The sequence below is a fragment of the Lethenteron reissneri genome, chromosome 62, assembly GCF_015708825.2.
Source record: "Lethenteron reissneri isolate LAM-NWPU_2019-01 chromosome 62, ASM1570882v1, whole genome shotgun sequence".
NCBI lineage: Eukaryota > Metazoa > Chordata > Hyperoartia > Petromyzontiformes > Petromyzontidae > Lethenteron > Lethenteron reissneri.
The window spans coordinates 5488465-5508592 of record NC_083840.1 but is presented as its reverse complement, the minus strand read 5'-3'; the positions used below and the strand labels follow the sequence as shown (position 1 = coordinate 5508592).

The 20128-nt window shown below is 44.5% G+C and overlaps 1 protein-coding gene across 4 annotated transcripts in view; it reads left to right on the top strand.

The window, feature by feature from the left end:
- LOC133358485 (hemicentin-1-like) overlaps positions 1-19707 on the top strand; it is a 30654-nt gene extending 10947 nt beyond the window's left edge. For 3 of the 4 annotated variants that reach the window (XM_061576816.1, XM_061576817.1, XM_061576818.1), the window contains 7 exons: positions 3561-3908; positions 9818-9959; positions 12620-12668; positions 12840-12973; positions 15019-15067; positions 16633-16668; positions 17480-19707. In XM_061576816.1, coding sequence (XP_061432800.1) covers positions 3561-3908; positions 9818-9959; positions 12620-12668; positions 12840-12973; positions 15019-15067; positions 16633-16668; positions 17480-17545 — 824 coding nt within the window. In that variant the 3' untranslated portion in view covers positions 17546-19707. Of the gene's footprint in view, positions 1-3560; positions 3909-8778; positions 9960-12619; positions 12669-12839; positions 12974-15018; positions 15068-16632; positions 16669-17479 lie in introns of those variants that run through there. The other variant, XM_061576819.1, reaches the window with a different exon arrangement.
- The last annotated feature ends 421 nt before the right edge of the window (positions 19708-20128 follow it).

Here is a 20128-nt window from a genome sequence, read left to right as displayed (position 1 = left end):
ATTGCAGGGGTGAATCTATAGGACAATCTCTGTTTGTCTTCTTGGTTCTTTCGGTAAAGTCACGTGAGGACGGCTGCTTGTGTTGTGGCCGAAACGTCGTGAGAATTGTATTTTATTATGTTTTATTTTTATTATTTTATTATTTCCCTTCTACGTGACTTTACCGAAAGAACCAAGAAGATGAATCCCTGCAGTCACGAAAGCTTTAAATCGAAATTTAATCTCTGTTTGGTTACTTTAATGTCTGAGTGGGTCATGACGCTGGCCCTTGGGCTGGAGTGATTGGAAAGCATGGGCCATATCAGCTCAGTAACAATGGTAGAAGGCTGCTAGATTTCTGTGCAGCCCATGGGCTTGTAATTACTAATTACTAATTCACGCTTCCACAACACATCATGGATCTACGCCAGATGCAAGAAAGAACATCTGCTGGACTACATAGTGACGGACCAGCAGATGCGAGCCCATGTCCTTGACACCAGGACCTACCGTGGAACTGATCTGCTCTCTGACCATTGACGAGTCATCTGTAAGATGCGGCTGCCATACTTCCACTCCGGTGGTGGGTGTACACCCAGGACCCCATTCCAACCTAAAGTGGCCTGGTCTCAGTTAGCTGATGAAAGTTGCAAGCAAGAATTTCATCATCGCTTGCGGTGGGGTTGGCATCGTCCCCCACTGCTCCTGATTTCGAGGGTAAATGGGCGAGGTATAGGACTGTGACTCATGCAGCTGCAATGGCTGCTTTGGGTACGCGGTCCAGACCTCCCCAGAGACCCTGGCTGACATACGAGGTGTTCAGGATAGTTGAGAAAAAGCGACAGGCCCACTCTCATCGGCTACAGCATCCCATGTCAGAGAAAAAGGAGGCTTACCGCAGCCTTCGCTCGGAGGTTCGGAAAGCCGTAAGGCGCTGCAAGGATGGGTGGTGGTCGCGGGTTGCTGAGGAGATGGAGTCTGCTTCAGTGGCCCGCGATCACAAACCACTATTTAACTCCATCAAAAAAGTAACCTGCAGCGCCACACCTATTACCATAATTAGGGGAAAAACGGTGATCCAATCTCCGACACCCCAGGAACAGGTTTGCAGATTTGCTGAGCATTTCTGTGAGGTCATGGGGGATGGGAAATTCCTCAGCCAGGAAAACATCACGGCACAAAGTGGGTATGACCCTGCTAAGGCTGCGGTGCCTCAAATATTGGAAGAAGTCACCCCCTGTGAGTGGCTGGCTGAGGTGCCATCTGTTGAGGAAGTACTGAAGGCGATCCAGAGTCTGAGACCGGGAAAGGCACCGGGCAGAGATGATCTCCCAAGCGAAATGCTGAGGGAGGGTGGCGTTTGTGCACAGACTGCCCTATATGACATCATAACAACAGTCTGGCCGACTGGACGGGTTCCGCAGGATTGGAAGGATGCCCTGGTGGCCCCCCTCTGGAAGAAGGGGGACCTCACAGACTATAATAACTACAGGGGCATCTCACTCCTCAGTGTGCCGGGAAAGGTCCTGGCAAGGATTATTCAACATCGCCTTGCTAGGCACGCTGAGGAGAGGCTTGCGGAGCCCCGATGCAGTTTCAGAAAAGGGCGTTCTTGCACAGATGCCATATTTTCTGTCCGCCTGCTACAGCAGAGGTGTAGGGAATCCCAACAAGACCTACATCTCTGCTTTATTGACCTGGTCAAGGCCTATGATACCATCAGTAGGCCTGGGCTCTGAGTTGTTCTTCATGCTTTCGGAGTCCCTGACCCGCTGCTCACGATCATTAAGGACCTTCATGATGGTGAGCGGGCCCGGGTAAAACTACGTGGCCGGGAGTCAGAGCCATTCCCTGTACACCTTGGAGTGCGACAGGGATGTCCTCTGGCTCCCACATTATTGAACATCTATTTTGACCTCGTAGTTCGTGAAGCCTTCAATAGCTGTACCGGGGGAATTTCCACTTGGTACAGATAAAATGGGAGGCTGTTCGATGCCCGGGTACGATCAAGGGATGGCTCCCTATTAGTCAACCACGTTATGTATGCCGATAATTTGGTAATAGCTGGTCATTCAGAGGAGGAGTTGGAGACGCTGCTGCTGCTGAGACTGGTGCGTGCCACTAAGAGGTGGGGCCTAACCATCAGCTGCACCAAAACTAAGCACCTGCCTGGGTATTTTGTACCATCGGATACTCCACCCCCACAACTCCCAATCGGTGATGGGGCAGTTGTGGATAGAGTGGAGAGTTTCCCATACCTGGTCAGTGTGCTTATGACCGGCTCCTGTTTAACAGCAGAGGTCTCACTCCGAATCAGTCGAGCGGCAATATCTTTCATTGGTTGCGTAATGCTGTGTGGAAGCTAACTGGTCTGTCGCTCTGCACGAAGCTTCACGTCTTCTCGGCCACAGTGATTTCCTCCCGTCTCTACGCTTGCAAAACGTGGACCCCCCTAATGGAGCATCTTTGCCGGTTAGAAACATTTAGGCTGGCCTGCCTACGATCCATCCTGGGTTTAACCAGGCTGGATTGTGTGAGGAGCTCACAAATCATTGAAAGATCTGGGCAAAGTCCCATCGGTGAGCTCCTCCGGCAGGCAAGGCTGCGTTGGCTGGGTCATGTAGCCCGCATGCCAAGCCACCGCATGCCTAAAGAGCTTTTGTTCGACCGGATCGAGGGTCTAAACGGGCGCAGTACCAGCTAGAGAAGAGATGGAGTGATGTGGTACAGGATGACGTGGAGCTACAGTAAGTGGACTTGCCGATGACTGGTACCAGCGGTGTCAAGACCGGCCTCTGTGGAGGAGGCTCGTGAAAGACGCTACTGGGCAGTTCGAGGCAGTCGCCCTCCAACAACAACGGAGGGCGGAGGAGCGACGCTCACAACAACGAGCAGAGCGCCGGGTGGCTAAAGCACAGCAAGTTGGCACAGTAGGGGGCACAAGTGGTGCATTAGCCAGTCATCTCGGTCATCTCAGTCAGTCGACCCGTGGCACCTGGGTCTGCCCAGTGACCTCCTGCCAGCGGGCGTTTGACACTTCACGTGGCCTCAAGGTGCACATGGCCTGGCACAAGCGTCGTGGTGATGTCCCTGCCACTTAGTGGCGAATGGCGGTTGTTGTAGGTGAGATGGTGAGGGGTGGAGGGGTAACTAGGTGGGTTTGGTTTGCTGCAGATTGAGGAATGGGAGTTGTCGGGATCCAAGGACTGGTTTGGAATTGAACTCAGGTTGCTGGATTTATAGCACAGCATACTAACCACGATACCACTACCACCCCATCCCTTTGTAAGGGGTTAATAATGGCCATGGTAGATACACTGAGTCAGCACAGATGAGGTTCTGGGTTCAATTCTTTGGTTTGAGCATCTCTGAATTTCTTACAAGGAATGTATAATGGATGTGTGAGGGCAGTAGTCAATCTTTAAGCCTTGGTTTTCAAGTCAGCAATCTGGAATGACCATACCACTCTCCTAATGCGCCATGCTGCCCTTCGTAGGCGCTCGCTCACTCACAACACTTAACCAAAACAATTCACTAAGTCTACGCGCTGGATCTCTGTCTTTGTCTCTTTGCCGATACAGGTGTCCAGAATATTAAATCGGAGATCGACCATAACAGTGAAGCATCCGGTCGGGGTGGAGGAGACGTTAGACTGGGCTGCGTCTACAAGGGAAGTGCGAACGTCTCCCAGATATTATGGGCAAAGGAAACAAACCAAGGGCTTATGAACTTAGCAACTCGCCAGAATGATCATACTAGTTTTCACTTTGATAGTGAGTTCTCATGGCGACTGACTTTCGTTCGATACGGAATTAAAGATGCCTCCATCACAATCAGTAATCTGAGCACCTCCGACAGCGGTACCTACATCTGCAGATTCATGACGACGTCAGGGAATAAGGAGGTGAAGATCAACCTCATCGTGCTCGGTGAGTTTAATAAATAAGCAGTGTTCATTTCCTTAATGAGGCTAATACAATTATTTATCAATGAAGTGGTTCATTTTATTTTCGTCGGAGATAGCTTGAATATCCATTGAGCGTGAATGACCACCAGAGACTGCGACGAGACGACACATCACCAGGTCTGTATGAAGATGCACACTGAGACAATTCAGTCACGTCATGAGATGCTGCGGTGCACTGAGGCAGACCAGAGATTACCAAGTCAAAGCGATCTCCTTCTGCTCAAATTAGCATTGAGAGGCGATGTGCATTTCCTAGTTACAGCCTTGGAGAGCCAGTGGTCGAAATTACACATTCCTATAGCAGGGGTGAATCTATAAGACAATCTCTGTTTGGTTACCTTAATGTCTGAGTGGGTCATGACGTTGGCCCTTGGGCTGGAGTGATTGGAAAGCATGGGCCATATCAGCTCAGTAACAAGGGTAGAAGACTGCTAGATTTCTGTGCAGCCCATGGGCTTGTAATTACTAATGCTGTTCTGGCATCCACGCTTCCACAACACATCATGGATCTACGCCAGATGCAAGAAAGAACATCTGCTGGACTACATAGTCACGGAACAGGGGATGTGGTCCCATGTCCTTCACACCAGGACCTACCGTGGAGTTGATCTGCCCACTGACCATCAGCTTGTTATCTATACTCTTTGGTTTTTTCGGTAAAGTCACGTAGTTAAAAAATAAAATACAAATAAATGAAAAAACAACTAAATTAAATCACGACGTTTCGGAGGCAACACAAGCTTCCGTCTTCAGGTGGAACCGTCACAGCAAAATTACTATATCAAGTGAAGAGAGCTCTGAGAGACACGAGATTATATATTGGTTAAGAGGGGGGGGGGGGGGGAGCCAGGATAGGCCGCGGAGGGGGGGATAAGCTGGGGACATCATTTTTTATAATGCAGGAGATGGCCAGTGAGTTAAAACGGGGGCGGAATTTAAGCTGAACAAAAGGGAAGCTAAGTTAAGCCGCCTTTTGTTATGCTTCAGGGAATTAGGAAGATTAGGAGGTTAGGGGAGGAGGTTAAGCTGGGGGAGGAGTTTAGGTTTTGGTTAATAACATCCTTCCAATGATTCCTCAATTTGAATCCATCCTCTCGGTTTAAGCTAAGTCTATGTTTGTGTATCTCTACACTGCACTATACAATATATAGACTACTATAGATTACACTATTATACACTCCACAATACACTACAACACTATACTCTACGCTACAGCAACCTTGTTGTTTACTGCAGTATACTGCAAGGCAACCAGTTTATTAGCTTAACTTTCCTCCCCCGACTCCACACGGCTTGCCCTCGGGCCATCCGTACTCCTACTCCCCTCCTCCTCCCCCAGCTTAACCTCCTCCCTTAACCAGTTAACCTCCTCCTAATCCTCCTAATCCCCTGCAGCATAACAAAAGGCGGCTTAACTTATCATCTATTTTGTCCAGCTTAAATTCCGCCCCCGTTTTAACTTACTGGCCATCTCCTGCATCATAAAAAAATATGTCACCAGCTTATCCCCCCCCCCCCCCGCGTCCTATCCTGGCTCCTCTCCCCCACCTCTGAATCTATATATAATCTCGTGTCTCTTAGAGCTCTCTTCACTTGATACAGTAATTTTTCTGTGACGGTTCCACCTGAAGACGGAAGCTTGTGTTGCCTCCGAAACGTCGTGATTTAATTTAGTTGTTTTTTTCATTTATTTTAATTTTATTTTTAACTACAGTACGTGACTTTACCGAAACAACCAAAGAGTATGAATCCTTGCAGTCACGAAAACTTCAAATCTAGAATTAATGCCCTCTACGGGGAGGATTTCCACTTTTCTGGTAGAGTTTTTAACAGACGAGACAAGAATTCACAGCTTATCGAGACGCTAACCTTCCTCAAGAGATGCCGCGATAACAAGGTAATACCCATCGCTTTCACACTTACATCTGCTGCTGTGTCTTCACCGAACGCTAAACGGATTCTGTTTAAAGCTGCCTATCACTAATCTTAGAGACAATAAGATTACTCAGATTTGAACTCGATAATCTAGACAAGATTCTCTTACAATCACATTTAATGTTAACACAAAAAATGTCCCCTTCCGATTGGGACCATGTTGACAACATGACAGGCTCCTCTGCTGATTCTCTGTCAACCAAATGTAAAGCTAACCTGATTGCTAAATTCAACCTCTTAGCAAAGAAGAAACCAGAGCTACGCATTACAAAGCTAGATGTTAACAAGATCGTTATCAATCAGAGTAACATCCCGATCTCTGACAATCTAAAAACGATACTAGCTAAAGGGTGAATTTCGTAGTTACCCTTAAACATATACCAGTAGAGGATATAATCTCCCATGTCGATGTAGCCCTCAAATGCTTAGGACACATCCAAATGGACGTTACGGAAGCTGAAATAGCCACTATCCTCAAGAATGCTAAGAAACCCGTTAGCAACATCAGTAAAAACGAACGTTCTGAACTCGCAAATTTGAAAAAGAGGGATGACATAGTCATCCTCTCGGCCGACAAGGGCAATGCCACTGTCATCATGGATAAAAACTCATACAACAACAAAATCCAGGACCTACTCAATGATGGCAGCTACTCCAAAATCAATAGAGATCCGACTAATAGCCTAACTACTAAAACCAACAAGATCATCACTAGTTCGACTTCCCTAATCGAACCAATCAAACGTCTCTCCCTGAAACCCTCGGCTGCGAGACCTCCCAGATTCTATGGGCTTCCCAAGATCCATAAAGAAGGTACCCCACTACGGCCCATCGTGTCCACAATCAACTCACCTACCTACAAACTGGCCCGTTTTCTGTTGGATACTCTGCTTACCTTCACTGGCAAGACCACCTCAGCAGTACTTAACTCAATTCACTTGGTCTCTCTAATCAAGGACATTGTACTGTCTACTGATGATGTCTTCGTCAGCTTTGATGTGGTCTCTCTGTTCACCAAGGATCCAGTGCCTGACACCATAACAATAATTGAAGACTTAGTCCAACATGGACTGAACCCTGATGTCCCTGCACTGGTTAGGCACTGCCTCACCAACACGTACTTCACCTGGAATGGTACCTTCTACAAACAAAATTAGGGCACCCCTATGGGTTCCCCCTTATCACCAGTGATAGCTAATGTTTTCATGGAGAAACAGACGCCATCCAGACATCCACTCTGCGTCCTTCCCTGTGGAAGAGATACGTGGATGATACTTTCGTCATTTGGCCACATGGCCTCCCAGCATTTAACCAATTTCTAGACCACATCAACTCCATACACCCATCCATCAAATTCACCATGGAAGTGGAGAAGGATGGCAAGCTACCATTCCTGGATGTTCTGTTTGAGAGGAGGCCCAATGGCTATTTTGGACATTCTGTCTATAGGAAGGCCACCCACATAAATTCTTACCTGAAGCCTGATTCCCAACATCATCCGGCACAAAATAATCCCCTCATCAAAACACTATACCAAAGGGCCCACTGCATCTCTGACACACACCACCTGGCCAGTGAATTGGAACATGTACATCTGGCCCTCAAGATGAACGGATACTCGGACCGTGCTATCCGCCAAGCTGTTTCTCCCAACGTGGAGAAACAACCCCTTGAGACTCCGATCAAAATCATTACATTGCCATACATAGCAGGCGTCACCAAAAAGATTTCCAAAATTCTGAACAAACACAAGATTCAGGTCCGATTCAGTACAGTACACAAGATCCGTGATCTGATCCCATCCGTAAAGGATGTCATTCCTGATTTACAGTACCTTGGTGTCTACAAACTGAGTTGCACCTGTGGGGATTGTTATATTGGGCAAACGAAACGACATATTTCTGATCGCATTCGCGAGCAAGTCAGATTTGAAACATGGCAGGACGAATTATTTGGCCATGGCTGACCACTGTTATAATACTGCTGGTTCTCATGACATTGTGTTCTCCGATACCAAGGTACTCTGCAAGCCTCCTATATACTACCAAAGATTTGTCCATAAAGCCATCCAGATATACAAACATAGACATAATTTTAACCGAGAGGATGGATTCAAATTGAGCAATCATTGGAAGGATGTCATTAACCAAGTTAAACTTTAACTGCCTTGCACCTGAAGATGGAAGCTTGTGTTGCCTCCGAAACGTCGTGATTTAATTTAGTTGTTTTTTCATTTATTTTTAATTTATTTTTAACTACGTGACTTTACCGAAAAAACCAAAGAGTATGAATCCTTGCAGTCACGAAAACTTCAAATCTAGAATTTAAGCTTGTCATCTGTAAGATGCGCCTGCCATTCTTCGACTCCGGTGGTGGGTGTCCATCTAGGACCCCATTCAAACTAACAGTGGCATGATCTCAGCTAGCTGATGAATGTTGAAAGCAAGAATTTCATCATCGGTTGCAACTCGGATTAGCAACGTCCCCCCCTCCTCCTGATGCTGAGGAGAAATGGGTGAGGTTTAGGACTGTGGCTCGTGCAGCTGCAATAGCTGTTTTGGGTGGTTGGTCCAAACCTCCCCAGATACCTAGGCTGATGGAGGAGATTGCTCCAGCTGGCTGAGAAAGAGCGACAGACCCACTCCAACCGTCTACAGCATCCCACGTTGTAGAATGAGGAGGCTTACCACAGCCTTCATTCGGAGGTTCTGAGAGCTCTGTGGTGCTGCAAGGTTGAGTGGTGGTCACGGGCTGCTAAGGAGATGGAATGTGTCTTTGTAGCCCGCGATCACAAATCACTCTTTAATTCCATCTAAAAATTAACTTGCAACGCCACACCTATCACCATCCTTAGGAAAAAGAAAGGTGATCCGATCTGCGACCCTCAGGATCAGGTTTGCAGGTTTGTTCAGCATTTCTGTGAGATCTTGGTGGAGGGGAAATCCCTCAGCCCAGAAAACACCATGGAACAAAGTGGGGATGACCCTGCTGAGGCTCCGGTGTCTCAAAAATTTGAAGTAGTCACCTGCTGTGAATGGCTGGCTGAAGTGCCATTTGTTGAGAAACTAGGGAAAGTGATCCAGAGTCTGAGACTAGGAAAAGCACCGGGTACACATGATCTCCCAAGTGAATTGCTGAGGGAGAGTCGTGTTTGTGCGTAGACTGACCTATATGACACGATAATAACAGTCTGGATCACTGGATGCGTTCGGCAGGATTGAAAGGATGCCCTCGTGGTCTGCCTCTTTAACAACTATATAGGAATCTCCATCCCTAGTGTGTCGGGAAGAGTCCTGGCAAGGATTATTCCACGTTGCCTTGCCAGGCACGCTGAGGAGAGGCTTGCAGAGCTCCAATATGGTTTCAGGCCAGGGCGGTCCAACACAGATGCCATATTTTCTATATGTCTACTATACGAGAGGTGTAGGGAATTCCAACAGGACCTACATCTCTGCTTTATTGACATAGTCTAGGCCTATGATACCATGAATAGGCCTGGACTCTGAGTTGTTCTTCATGCTTTCAGAGTCCCTGCCTCTCCACTCACAATCGTTATGGACCTTCCTATTATAAAATAATTATTTTATTTCTATTATTTGTATTATTTATTTGTATTATTTATTTTTACCTACGTGACTTTACCGAAAAAACCGAAGAGTATGACACGTGACCAGGTCTGCATGAAAGACGCACACTCAGACAATTCGTTCGCGTCGATAGATGCTGCGGTGCGCTGAGGCACCACAGCAGACCAGAGATGACCAAGTCCGAGTGATCTCCTGCTGCTCAAATGGGCATTGCGAGATGGTGGGCATCTCCTAGTTACAGCCCTGCAGAGCCCATGGTTGAATTTACACATTCCTATAGCAGGGGTGCCATGCATTTAACATGGCACAAGTGCCGTGATGATGAACGCCGGTTGTTGTTGTCTTTCAGGTGGTGGTGATTGTGATGGTGGTGATGGTGGCGTTGAACCCTGGGTCATAGCTGTTGCCACCATAGTGCCACTGACGGCGTTGGTGGCCGCGGTGGGAGCCGTTTACTGCTTCTGGTTCCGCAAGAAAGGGAGTCCTGTCACGTGAGTTCCTAGCTTCAAAATGTTTGTAGATACGGAAACAATTCAGGAGGAACGTGACTGATAATTCTTGAAAGAAGTTTCAGCACAGTCTGTCAGTGTGACGCCATTCTAAATCTGTTTCTCAGTTAAATACGCTTCATGATTTTACCAATAACCACTGCCGTCTAATTCCCCATTGGCTATCCCATCAGCAGCAGCTGCACCCTCATTCATTAGAATTATAGGCAAACAAAATTTCGCAATTAAGTAAAAATATTAACTTCCTCGTTCCAGAATGTATTATCATTGCTTTTTTTCTTGTGCGCGCATGTGACTGCAACCCCCATCTGAATTCAATTACCACAACCCCACGTGGTTCTCCTGAACGGGAAGATGGCAAAAAAACGCAAACGCCCCGGATTCGCCCGTTGACAATGTCGCAAAAATGTGGCGAGCCGTCGATAGCGCTTATATTTAGATTATTTTGGTGCTTATAAATGACCGAATGATGAGGCAAATTGGTTGAGCTATCATTTGTGGTGGTCATGTCGCTTCTGAAAAACAAGTTAATACCTCAGTGGGCTTTGCCTGGTAGGATGGGGATAGTTTAGTGTTGTTTGTGTTTGTGTGTTGGGTGATTTGTTCACCTTTCTTGTACGTTGCACTACTATCGTGTTTTTATACTATTTGTTGTTTTAACATTCTTATTCCGTGCCCCTACTGTACATCTGTGAAAAAGAGCTTCATAGTTAATCGGATTCCCTCCAGTATAAATATTCTCATGATGATTTTGACTTGACAACGCAGTGACACGTGGCATAGGCATCAGACAATATACAACCCACACATAGACTCGTGTAATCATATCAAGGGAACAATATAAAAGATGACCCAACATTAATCTGTTCGATAGGACTCTTCTGTGAAGTCATTTAAAAAACACTGAACCATATACAGTGATACCTCGGTTCACGAACTTAATTCGTGAACTGACTCTGGTCGCGAACCGAATTGGTCGTGAACCGAGGCACATTTTCCCATAGGGTTCAATGTAAATCCGGTTAATCCATTCTGACCTTTTTTTTGGGTTTTTGAAGCACAAAAATATGAAACAAATTACAATACACATTAGTACTGTACAGTATAGTAATGTATAAAGAGAGAACACTAACCTTGCTTGAGATGACTTCAGTAAGCACTCAAACGGGTGAACTATACAATACAGTAAGTACAGTATTGTACAGTACAGTAGTACAGTACTGTATTTCGATTTAAAGCTTTCGTGACTGCAGGGATTCATCTTCTTGGTTCTTTCGGTAAAGTCACGTAGAAGGGAAGTAATAAAATAATAAAAATAAAACATAATAAAACAATTCTCACTGACAAACAATTCTCTCACAGTGAGAATTGTTTTATTATGTTTTATTTTTATTATTTTATTACTTCCCTTCTACGTGACTTTACCGAAAGAACCAAGAAGACAGTACTGTATGTGCTAAAAAGCACACCAAAAAGCAAAAAGTCACTGAAAGTGTCTTCACAGTACAGTACAGTACTTCTTTCTGTGTCGCTTCTTCTCTCCACGATCTCCCTACAGGAAGTCACGACCATGTGACAGCCTGGAAATAGCATTAAAATGGCCGCAGCTCCTGTTCGTGAACCAAAGCGGAGTTCGTGAACCGGAGCATATTTTTATGAACTTTTCTGTTCGTGAACCGAGTTGTTCGTAAACAGAAGCGTTCGTGAACCGAGGTATCACTGTATCTCTTTTTCAGAAGCGACCTGGCTATCACAAATGATAGCTCAATGGAGTGGGCTTATCGTATGGAATTTTATAGCAGCCAAATAACTCTAAACGCATGTTGATTCTAAATGTGGAGGGAATAACCAGAGGACCCAGAGAACAATCCACGCGACCATGGGGAGAGAGACACGCAAACTCCAAATTAACAGCAGGCGTCATGGTCGGGATCGAACCCACGACGTCCTGCATACCAGGCGAGGGAGTTAACATCTCGCCACCCTGGCACCATCTCCCCATCGGCACCAAGTGCCGATCACCCACTAAATTTATGAATTTAATCTCTCAGAGCCGACCATGTCCACGACTATGTATGGATTCGAAAAATTTTCCACAGCAATAGGATAAAGCATACGCCTCTTTCTGTATACAGTATATGCACTTGGTTATATGATAATTATTATTATTGCTTGACAGTTATAAAAGTAAAATGTATACAGTAAACACATTCCTCCTGCGGAGAAAGCTGGTAGGAACGTTGGGTTGCTCGGTCAATGGCCAGGGTCAACGGCGGCGTGGTGTATTCCGCAAATATGCCCGACTGTGAGGGCGGGCACAAGCCGGCGTGAGTAGGTTAAACGTTGAGTTTTATAAGGGCACCACGGGGTGACCAGTCCCTCCCCACCCAGCCCCACCCCTCCCACCCAGCCCCACCCTCCCCACCCAGCCCCTCCCCACCCAGCCCCACCCTCTCCACCCAGCCCCTCCCCACCCAGCCCCTCCCCACCCAGCCCCTCCCTCCCCACCCAGCCCCTCCCTGCACGACGGACGGACACAATAATCCCCTGTGGGCTGGTGTAACCAAGAGGTTCCTACCAGTATTAAATAGGAAACTATGTCTACAAGGCGGTGACATCACACGATTCAAACTTTGTTGCAGGCGAACGGGGCAAGGTGAACATTACCAGCAAAACGCTCCACGAGGAACTGTAAGTTTCCGTGAAAGGGACACGCATAAGTGACACGATTCTACACCAGAAACACTTCTGCACCTCAAAAAACAATTGAATTTGCGCACTGCAGAATGTGTCCAAGCATGTCTTTTAAAAAAGCTGCACTGGTTTCATGCTCACACTTCTCTCCGCTTGCCATTCATACAGCAGCAGCAGCGGCGGCACAACGACCGGACATCCCGACTCCGGACTACGGAGTTACAACTGGATCATGCTCCTTATGGCAGCGGCACAGAAACGTTTGAATACTACAATATGCCTCAAGAATTATCTTCTCATCGGTATGTGCAAAAGGTTGATAGCCAGTTTTATGTAGACTGTAATTTATAGCCTGTTAAAGGTGCATGCACATTATTACGTTAAATAACTGTGAATAACCCAACCAATAATAGAGATACCTTTTAATTTATATGAATACATTATCACCCCCCTCATCTTTGCATCTGATTGGCTCGCAAGTGACATCATATTTATCCCCCCTCTATTTAAGTACCAAAAGAGCAGGAGGATTTCTCCACAACTCTGGCTGTCTCCTGATGATGCCGGTCATAATCACCGGTGAAACGCCACGGTAATCGAATGGTAACCATTGTAACAAACCTTACTAATTGGTTGTCGGGAGGTGGCAGGTTTAACGGCACATTTATATTTATGCGCTCTAACCCAAAAACCTCTCATTATGGAGCTTTTCAATGGTTTGGACTTTTGAGAGCTCATCCAAATGGACGTACGTTGAACTTCTTTGACCCCCGTACGTAGCCAACCATGCTAATAGGAGGTGCGTTAGTGGGGACAACAAGTTAAACACAACAAGCAGTTATTTTAGACAATTAGTTTTCAATTTAAATGTTGTTCTCACAATTATTTGTGTCCCAATTGACTCAGGGAGGCTTAAATTACCAATATATATGGACACGTAATGTACCGAGAGGTTTGTCGAAGTGGCTTGGAGGTCAGAGCACTATTAAGCTTGCACTGCGATGATCCAGGGTTTGAAACCAGGCCTGTGACTAAATTCGATTCTCACGTGCACCGAGAAATTATGGTCTTTCAGCCTGACCTAACAAATATCACGCAAAAAAAACATACTTGATTTTTCTTGACTTCGTAGAAAGAAATTTACAATGTCTCAACGGTGTTTGGATAATCATTCAATTCGACTAATGTTTTAATCTTTGTTGGCGATGGCAGGTGATACAATGACAAAACAACGTTTGTCAAGAACTTGACAGGGGTTATTTGCCTAAATAAATTACAGAAGATCATTGATTATCTGGCGGTTTCGGGGGGAGGGGCGACGAATAATAAATAAAAAACACCGGATAATCACTAAATCCTCATTTTAAATATCTTATTTTTGCACATTCTTGCATGACATGTTTTTAGGTGTTGCTATGTTTTTTTAGTGTTGTAAATGTTTTACGATATGAAATTTGCATGAATAAACAAATAGACAAATATAAATATTCAACCTGAAAAAGTTACCGTATTTTGTGTACCGTACATACCACTCCAATCTCGAAGATTCTGCATGGGATGATGTATACGTGCAATATAACACTTAGGCTTTTGCGACCAATATTATTCATAATCAACGTTTTTTGGGTTAGATCGCGTTATTTATAAATGTGTCGTAACCCTCCACCACCCAACACGACCAATCAGCAAAAAAGTGTCACGTTGACAAAAGACAAATAGTTCACTACTTTAGCCCACCGGTGTGTTGAAGAGTGAATCCACAACATTTGCAGTTTTTGAGTACGACGTTTCGCTGGTAATTGCATCCAGCATCATCGGGCAAATCGCCAGAATGGCGATTACCAGCGAAACGTCGTAATCAACACACCAGTGGGCTAAAGTAGTGAACTATTTGTCTTTTGTCAACGTGACACTTTTTTGATGATTGGCCGTGTCGGGTGGTGGAGGGTTACGACACATTTATAAATAACGCGATCTAACCCAAAAACGTTGATCATGAATACGTGCAGTATTTTCACTGTTTAAGTTGTATGCAGTGTAGAATGTACTGTATACAATATTTGACACTGAATCAAGCATAGCTACTGTTTTTGTCATGAACATGGTGCTGATTGCTGGACAGGTTACAGCCTTTGGAGCGATTTTGCCGGTCTTGCCGGATCGGTCCGGGACCATCGGATAATGTTGGAAGCAGCCGGATAATCGATGATCAACTGTATGCCTCCCCACTGTGGAAGACACAAACATGATCCACTCGTACAGTTGATGTTCCTACATAACTATTCAAATGACTCATGGATTTTACTATTTTAATTCATTATTTAAAAAAAAACTTCACTCTTTTTAGGAACCGCATGCAACATCTGGATGAGAGAATAATGAATTCTTCTGAAACGGTGGGTGAATTCAATCTGAAATGATAAAATTAGAAGAGGGTTTACCCTTCCTGGCAATAAAACAGGAGGTGTAAAGATGTTCAAACACCAAATAGATACCTCTGCAAGGCATCAAGTCTACACTAACCACACATAACTTGTGGTAAAACATGCAAACAAATATGCTCTGATGATACGAGCCTTATCTTTTAATCTGATTGGCCTACACCAGAGACAGCCTTCTTTGTGGCCTTCTCTCACAACCAGTGTTCGACCAGAAAACGCCAAAAGCAAAAAGTACAAAGACAATACAAGTATCAGAATACTTATAGCTCGGGGTCGAGCAGTTATATCGATATTGATATATTAAAAAATGTCTAATGCCCATTAGATCCTACCTGGTTACACATTGAACAAAGCTTCATTGCAGCCCGTGTCTCATACTAAAGACCTCATTAATTATAATGCGTTTCTCTAGTCATTGTGACAAGTGTTCATGCTTTTGAGTTTGAGTGCCATGCATAACATACTGGGAATTTCACGGTAGGATCGGATAAGCAAGTTGTAAATTTATATTGTGGAGAAATAAGTGTTTTATACAATCAAGGGGGTTGCGATCGGTGGGGGCGTGTGTGCAGGATGGAGGGGGCAGTTTATTGATGAGCAATGCAGGGGGTGAGAAACCAAGGGGAAGATTCCAAAGCCGGATAGATGCCAATACGCAGTAAGGGCAGACCTTGCAGGTTAAGTGTTCACTGCGCAACGGCTGATATATTTGGCGGCGAGAGAGAATCAATGGCAGAGAAGTGGCATCGATGTTAACTTCTGTATGTTTTAGAGCCGGGGTGGGGAACGTCCGGCCCGCGGGCCGTATGAGACCCGCGAAATCATTTAGTCTAGCCCTGCCACGGCAACCGCAGGCAGGACTCGAAATTCAATAAATCTAGGAGCAAACCTAGAAAAGTAGTTGCGAGTAGTAATATCATCAATACCAGCTAACATCACACGCCTCGCCAAAGAGAAGCAGTTCCAGCCCAGCACATTAGGGGTGAGTTAATTAAATTCTTGACCAAATATAACAGGCTAATTTTTAAGTTGATAATTTTGTATGGCCCGCGAATGATGTTATAAATATCCAAATGGCCCTTGGCAGAAAAAAGTTTCCCCACCCCTGTTTTAGAGGAGCGTGACCTTTTAACTTTGATAGACCAATCTCCAATCAGCTGCCATAGACTAATAGCAAAAATTATGCGAACACCTGCGAAGGTCGATAAGATGGAGTGGCCAATGCTGCTACCTTTGTCTCCCGAATTGTTTAATCAGGAACTATTTTTTAAGTCTGATTTGAACCAGGTGAGGCCCAGGATAAGTTCATATGCCGCTTACAATATTTTGCATAGATGGGGTTTTAATCAAGACAAGCTAGGATTGCTGTGCATTGTGGACTATTGCACCACTGTAACGACATTCAGAATAATGCTCACTGCGTTAATAACATTTTATTTTAAAGTCACTTCTGCTCCAAAGAACATTGCAGTAGAAATCAACACATAATCGTGTGCTTTCCATGACATCTCTCATTGCAGAGCCCACCGAACCAAGAGGCCAGTAGGCACTACGAGGTAAGCTTGACACACCAAGTGAAATGTTAACTAAGCTTGACTTTAAATAGGTAATATAATAATATCCTATGGACTGTTGAAATAAACAGAATGCCAAAGCCAAATGTCAAAGCGTCTCCCTGCTCATAGAAAGCATGGCTTTGTACGCATGTCCATTAGGTGCTCTGAGTCAAATGGTACCAATTCCACATTGCTATGGCAGGACCAAAGAAACCTCCGCCTATTGGTTGATGAGAGTCGACGAAGTCTGTTGCTACGATCCAGAATTTCTCCACGTGGGCATTTAATCAGAAACGTGACCTCTGTAGCATCGGGCTCAGTGGCCCCACCAATCAAGACCAGTCGCCACCCCCACACGCACATTTCACTTGATATCATTGCAAATTGTACATATTCGAAATGAGAATGCACGTAATAATATGGTCTTCCCCCTTTTTTCTGGCAACAAAACTGAAACCTTTTCACAAGGATTCATGTCTGCATTAACCACAATACTTGCAGTCAAAATGCAGACAAAAAACATACTATGATAATATATGCATTGTTCTTGAAACTGATGGGTCCAATAAGATATGCATTGTCCTTGAAACTGATTGGTCCAATCAGTTTCAAGGACAATGCATATATTATCATAGTATGTTTTTTGTTTGTATTTTGAATGCAAGTATTGTGGTTAATGCAGACATGAATCCTTGTAAAAAATGTTTCAGTTTTGTTGCAAAAAAAAAAGGGGAAAAACTCTATTATTATATTTTGGTACTGGCAAAGGAGGTCTAATGATGGAGAATGCACGTGTTGGTTTATTTTGCAGCCTCTGAAGCCGCCTGCGGAGAACGCCTATGACAAGTTAAACCACCCCACGTACACGAATGCCTAAAACAGAGTACCTCGGGAACCACACGCATGCACTTAACGACACCACGCAGCACTCGCATGGAATTCAAACTCAAGAGCACGGGGTTCAGTCGGACGTTTCATTTATTCGGCGTTGTATATATGCTTTTTTTCCAAAAATGAATACTAAGTGTGATATTGCCCACTTTTAATGTAATAGCTCCTCGTAGACATATCTGTGAAATCAGTGTGTTCTGAGCTTAAAAAACAAAGCGAGGAGCCAAAAAGAATTAGCATTCGAATGACAATTTGACAAACAAAAATTATCTTTAAACAAACGGGACCACAAAAGTAAATGACCAAAGAGGTCAGAAAGGGCTATAGGGAGGCCAAACGAGCGCACGCCTGTTGTATAAGCTGACCATGGCAAAAATAACTCGAGACCCGAGCTATTAACTTTGTACAAGTGTTGGCGTTTGGAAAGTTGAAACGTTCAAATTTGCAATCAACGTTTGTGATATTCTTAAACATCATGGTATGAAACGTTAACTTTGGTAAACTTACGTACTCTGTTATAACAACCTAGGCCCAGAATGTTTTAATGTGACTATTTTACGTGACCTTATTAACAATTACTGTTATGACATACGGTCTTAAGACGGGTTAAGCATGTGCAACTTAATGAAAGTGAAATTATGGAAGCTCGGGTTGAAGAGATGAACCTAAGGATCATTCAGAACAATTGGTATTTTTAGATATATTCAAATTGTCAAATCTACACGACCAAATTGTCAAATCTACATAACAAGCCATGCCTGACCACCTTTGTCTCTCCAGTGGCTATCATTGCATGCTGCAGCAGGTATTCATATTTAGGATGAGTCAACCTAAGTTGGGAATCATAACCTGAGCAGATAACTGCAACTTTATTGATTGAGGAGGAATCGAATTCGGTGAAGCAGCCTCAATAGAAGGGGCAAAGAAACAAAATCCACACACACACACCCAGCGGTTAGCTTCTACGAGTCAAAAGACATCACCAGGGGCAACCAAGTACATCAGGATTCTCATTATCTCGGGATGACCTCTGGGGGAAAGGGGGAAGAAGGGCAGAGCTGATAACTTTGGCTCTAGGATGTCCAGGGAGCCAGAACAAAAGGTGAACTAAGATTGACCGAATGAATAAAAGGGTGTAAAAGTGTTCACACAAACCAGTCTGGCAGAGGCAAACTCTGGGGTCTGGTCCTCGTAATCAGCCATACGTTGGAGCTTTTCAGAGGCAAAGGCTCCGAGTCGCTAAGAGGAGCCAAGTGGTGTTCCATATTTTTATTTACATTTTGAGTCACTTGCAGAGTCAAGGACTTCGATAAATTGTGCTGTACTTAGTTAAGAGTTGTGATAAGCATAGAGTTGTGATAAGCGTTGTGCGAAGGGATTTTCATATAATGCTGTGTTAAGCTAAGACGTGTGAGAAGTTAAGTAAAGATTAGAGTCATACACCAAAATCGAGGGTGCATTAAGTATTGTCCAAGCTATAGGCTGGAAAAGTTTTTATTGGTCGTGCCCAGTGACTGACAATTATTGAAGGGGCTGAGAATGTGTTAAGAGTGTGTGTGGACACGTTCAGACTGCTGCACAGGGGGTGATCTGCTGAGGGTGAGCAAACAACGGGCGCTCACGAACCAAGCCATTCCAAAAACGGCTGACAGGCAGTGTGCTGGGCCAGGAGCGCAGCGCCACATTAAATTCGCACTGCAATGACAATAGTTTAAAGCGATTTGAAGCATGTTTTTTTTTTTGGGGGGGGGGGGGGGGCAGAGCTTTGTGACATCGTCTCTGGTGTGGACCAATCAGTTTCAAGGACAATGCATACATTATCAGTGTTTTTTTAGCATTTTGACCACAATTATTGTGGTTGATGTAAACATGAATCCTTGTAAAAAGGTTTCAGTTGTGTTGCCAGAAAAAAGGGGAAAACCCCTATTATTATATTTTGGTACTGGCAAAGGAGGTCTAATAATGACTTATGCATTGTCGCGTTACCATGATACATTAGCCGGATTGCTTTCTGTTAACCACCTGATCGTGAGATCCGATCGTTGATGCTTTCTAACCATTTTATAATCATGTACCAGCACACATTCCGTGTGAATATTGCCATTTTGAGGTATTTGCCTGTTCTCGTTTAATCACGTAATCGTGAGATTCGACCATTTTTTTTTAAATAATTCAGTACGGTTTGATGAGTACATATATTTGTATGAGTGTTGTTGTTGCTATTCTGATTATGTGTTTTGGATGTTAGGTTAAGTTGATATTAAAGTTGCTGATATTAAAGAATGGTCTGAGTGCTTCTTTCCTAACACGTGCATCATTCATTGTCTTATTTAAGGGAACTGTATCCTGCGGTAAGATCTGAATCCTGAGACCTGCATAATGACAGGGTCTGGAATGCTATTGCCAAGAAACTGCAACTTGAATCACTACCTATGAGATCTTCACTCAAAACTGCTCTAGAGGAGTTGTACACCCCTAGCTGCCACTGCAATTCAGTGGCCTAAAATACAATGTTTCGCTCCGGATGATCGCTGCAAAGTATGATCTGTATTTTGAATTAGTGTGCTGA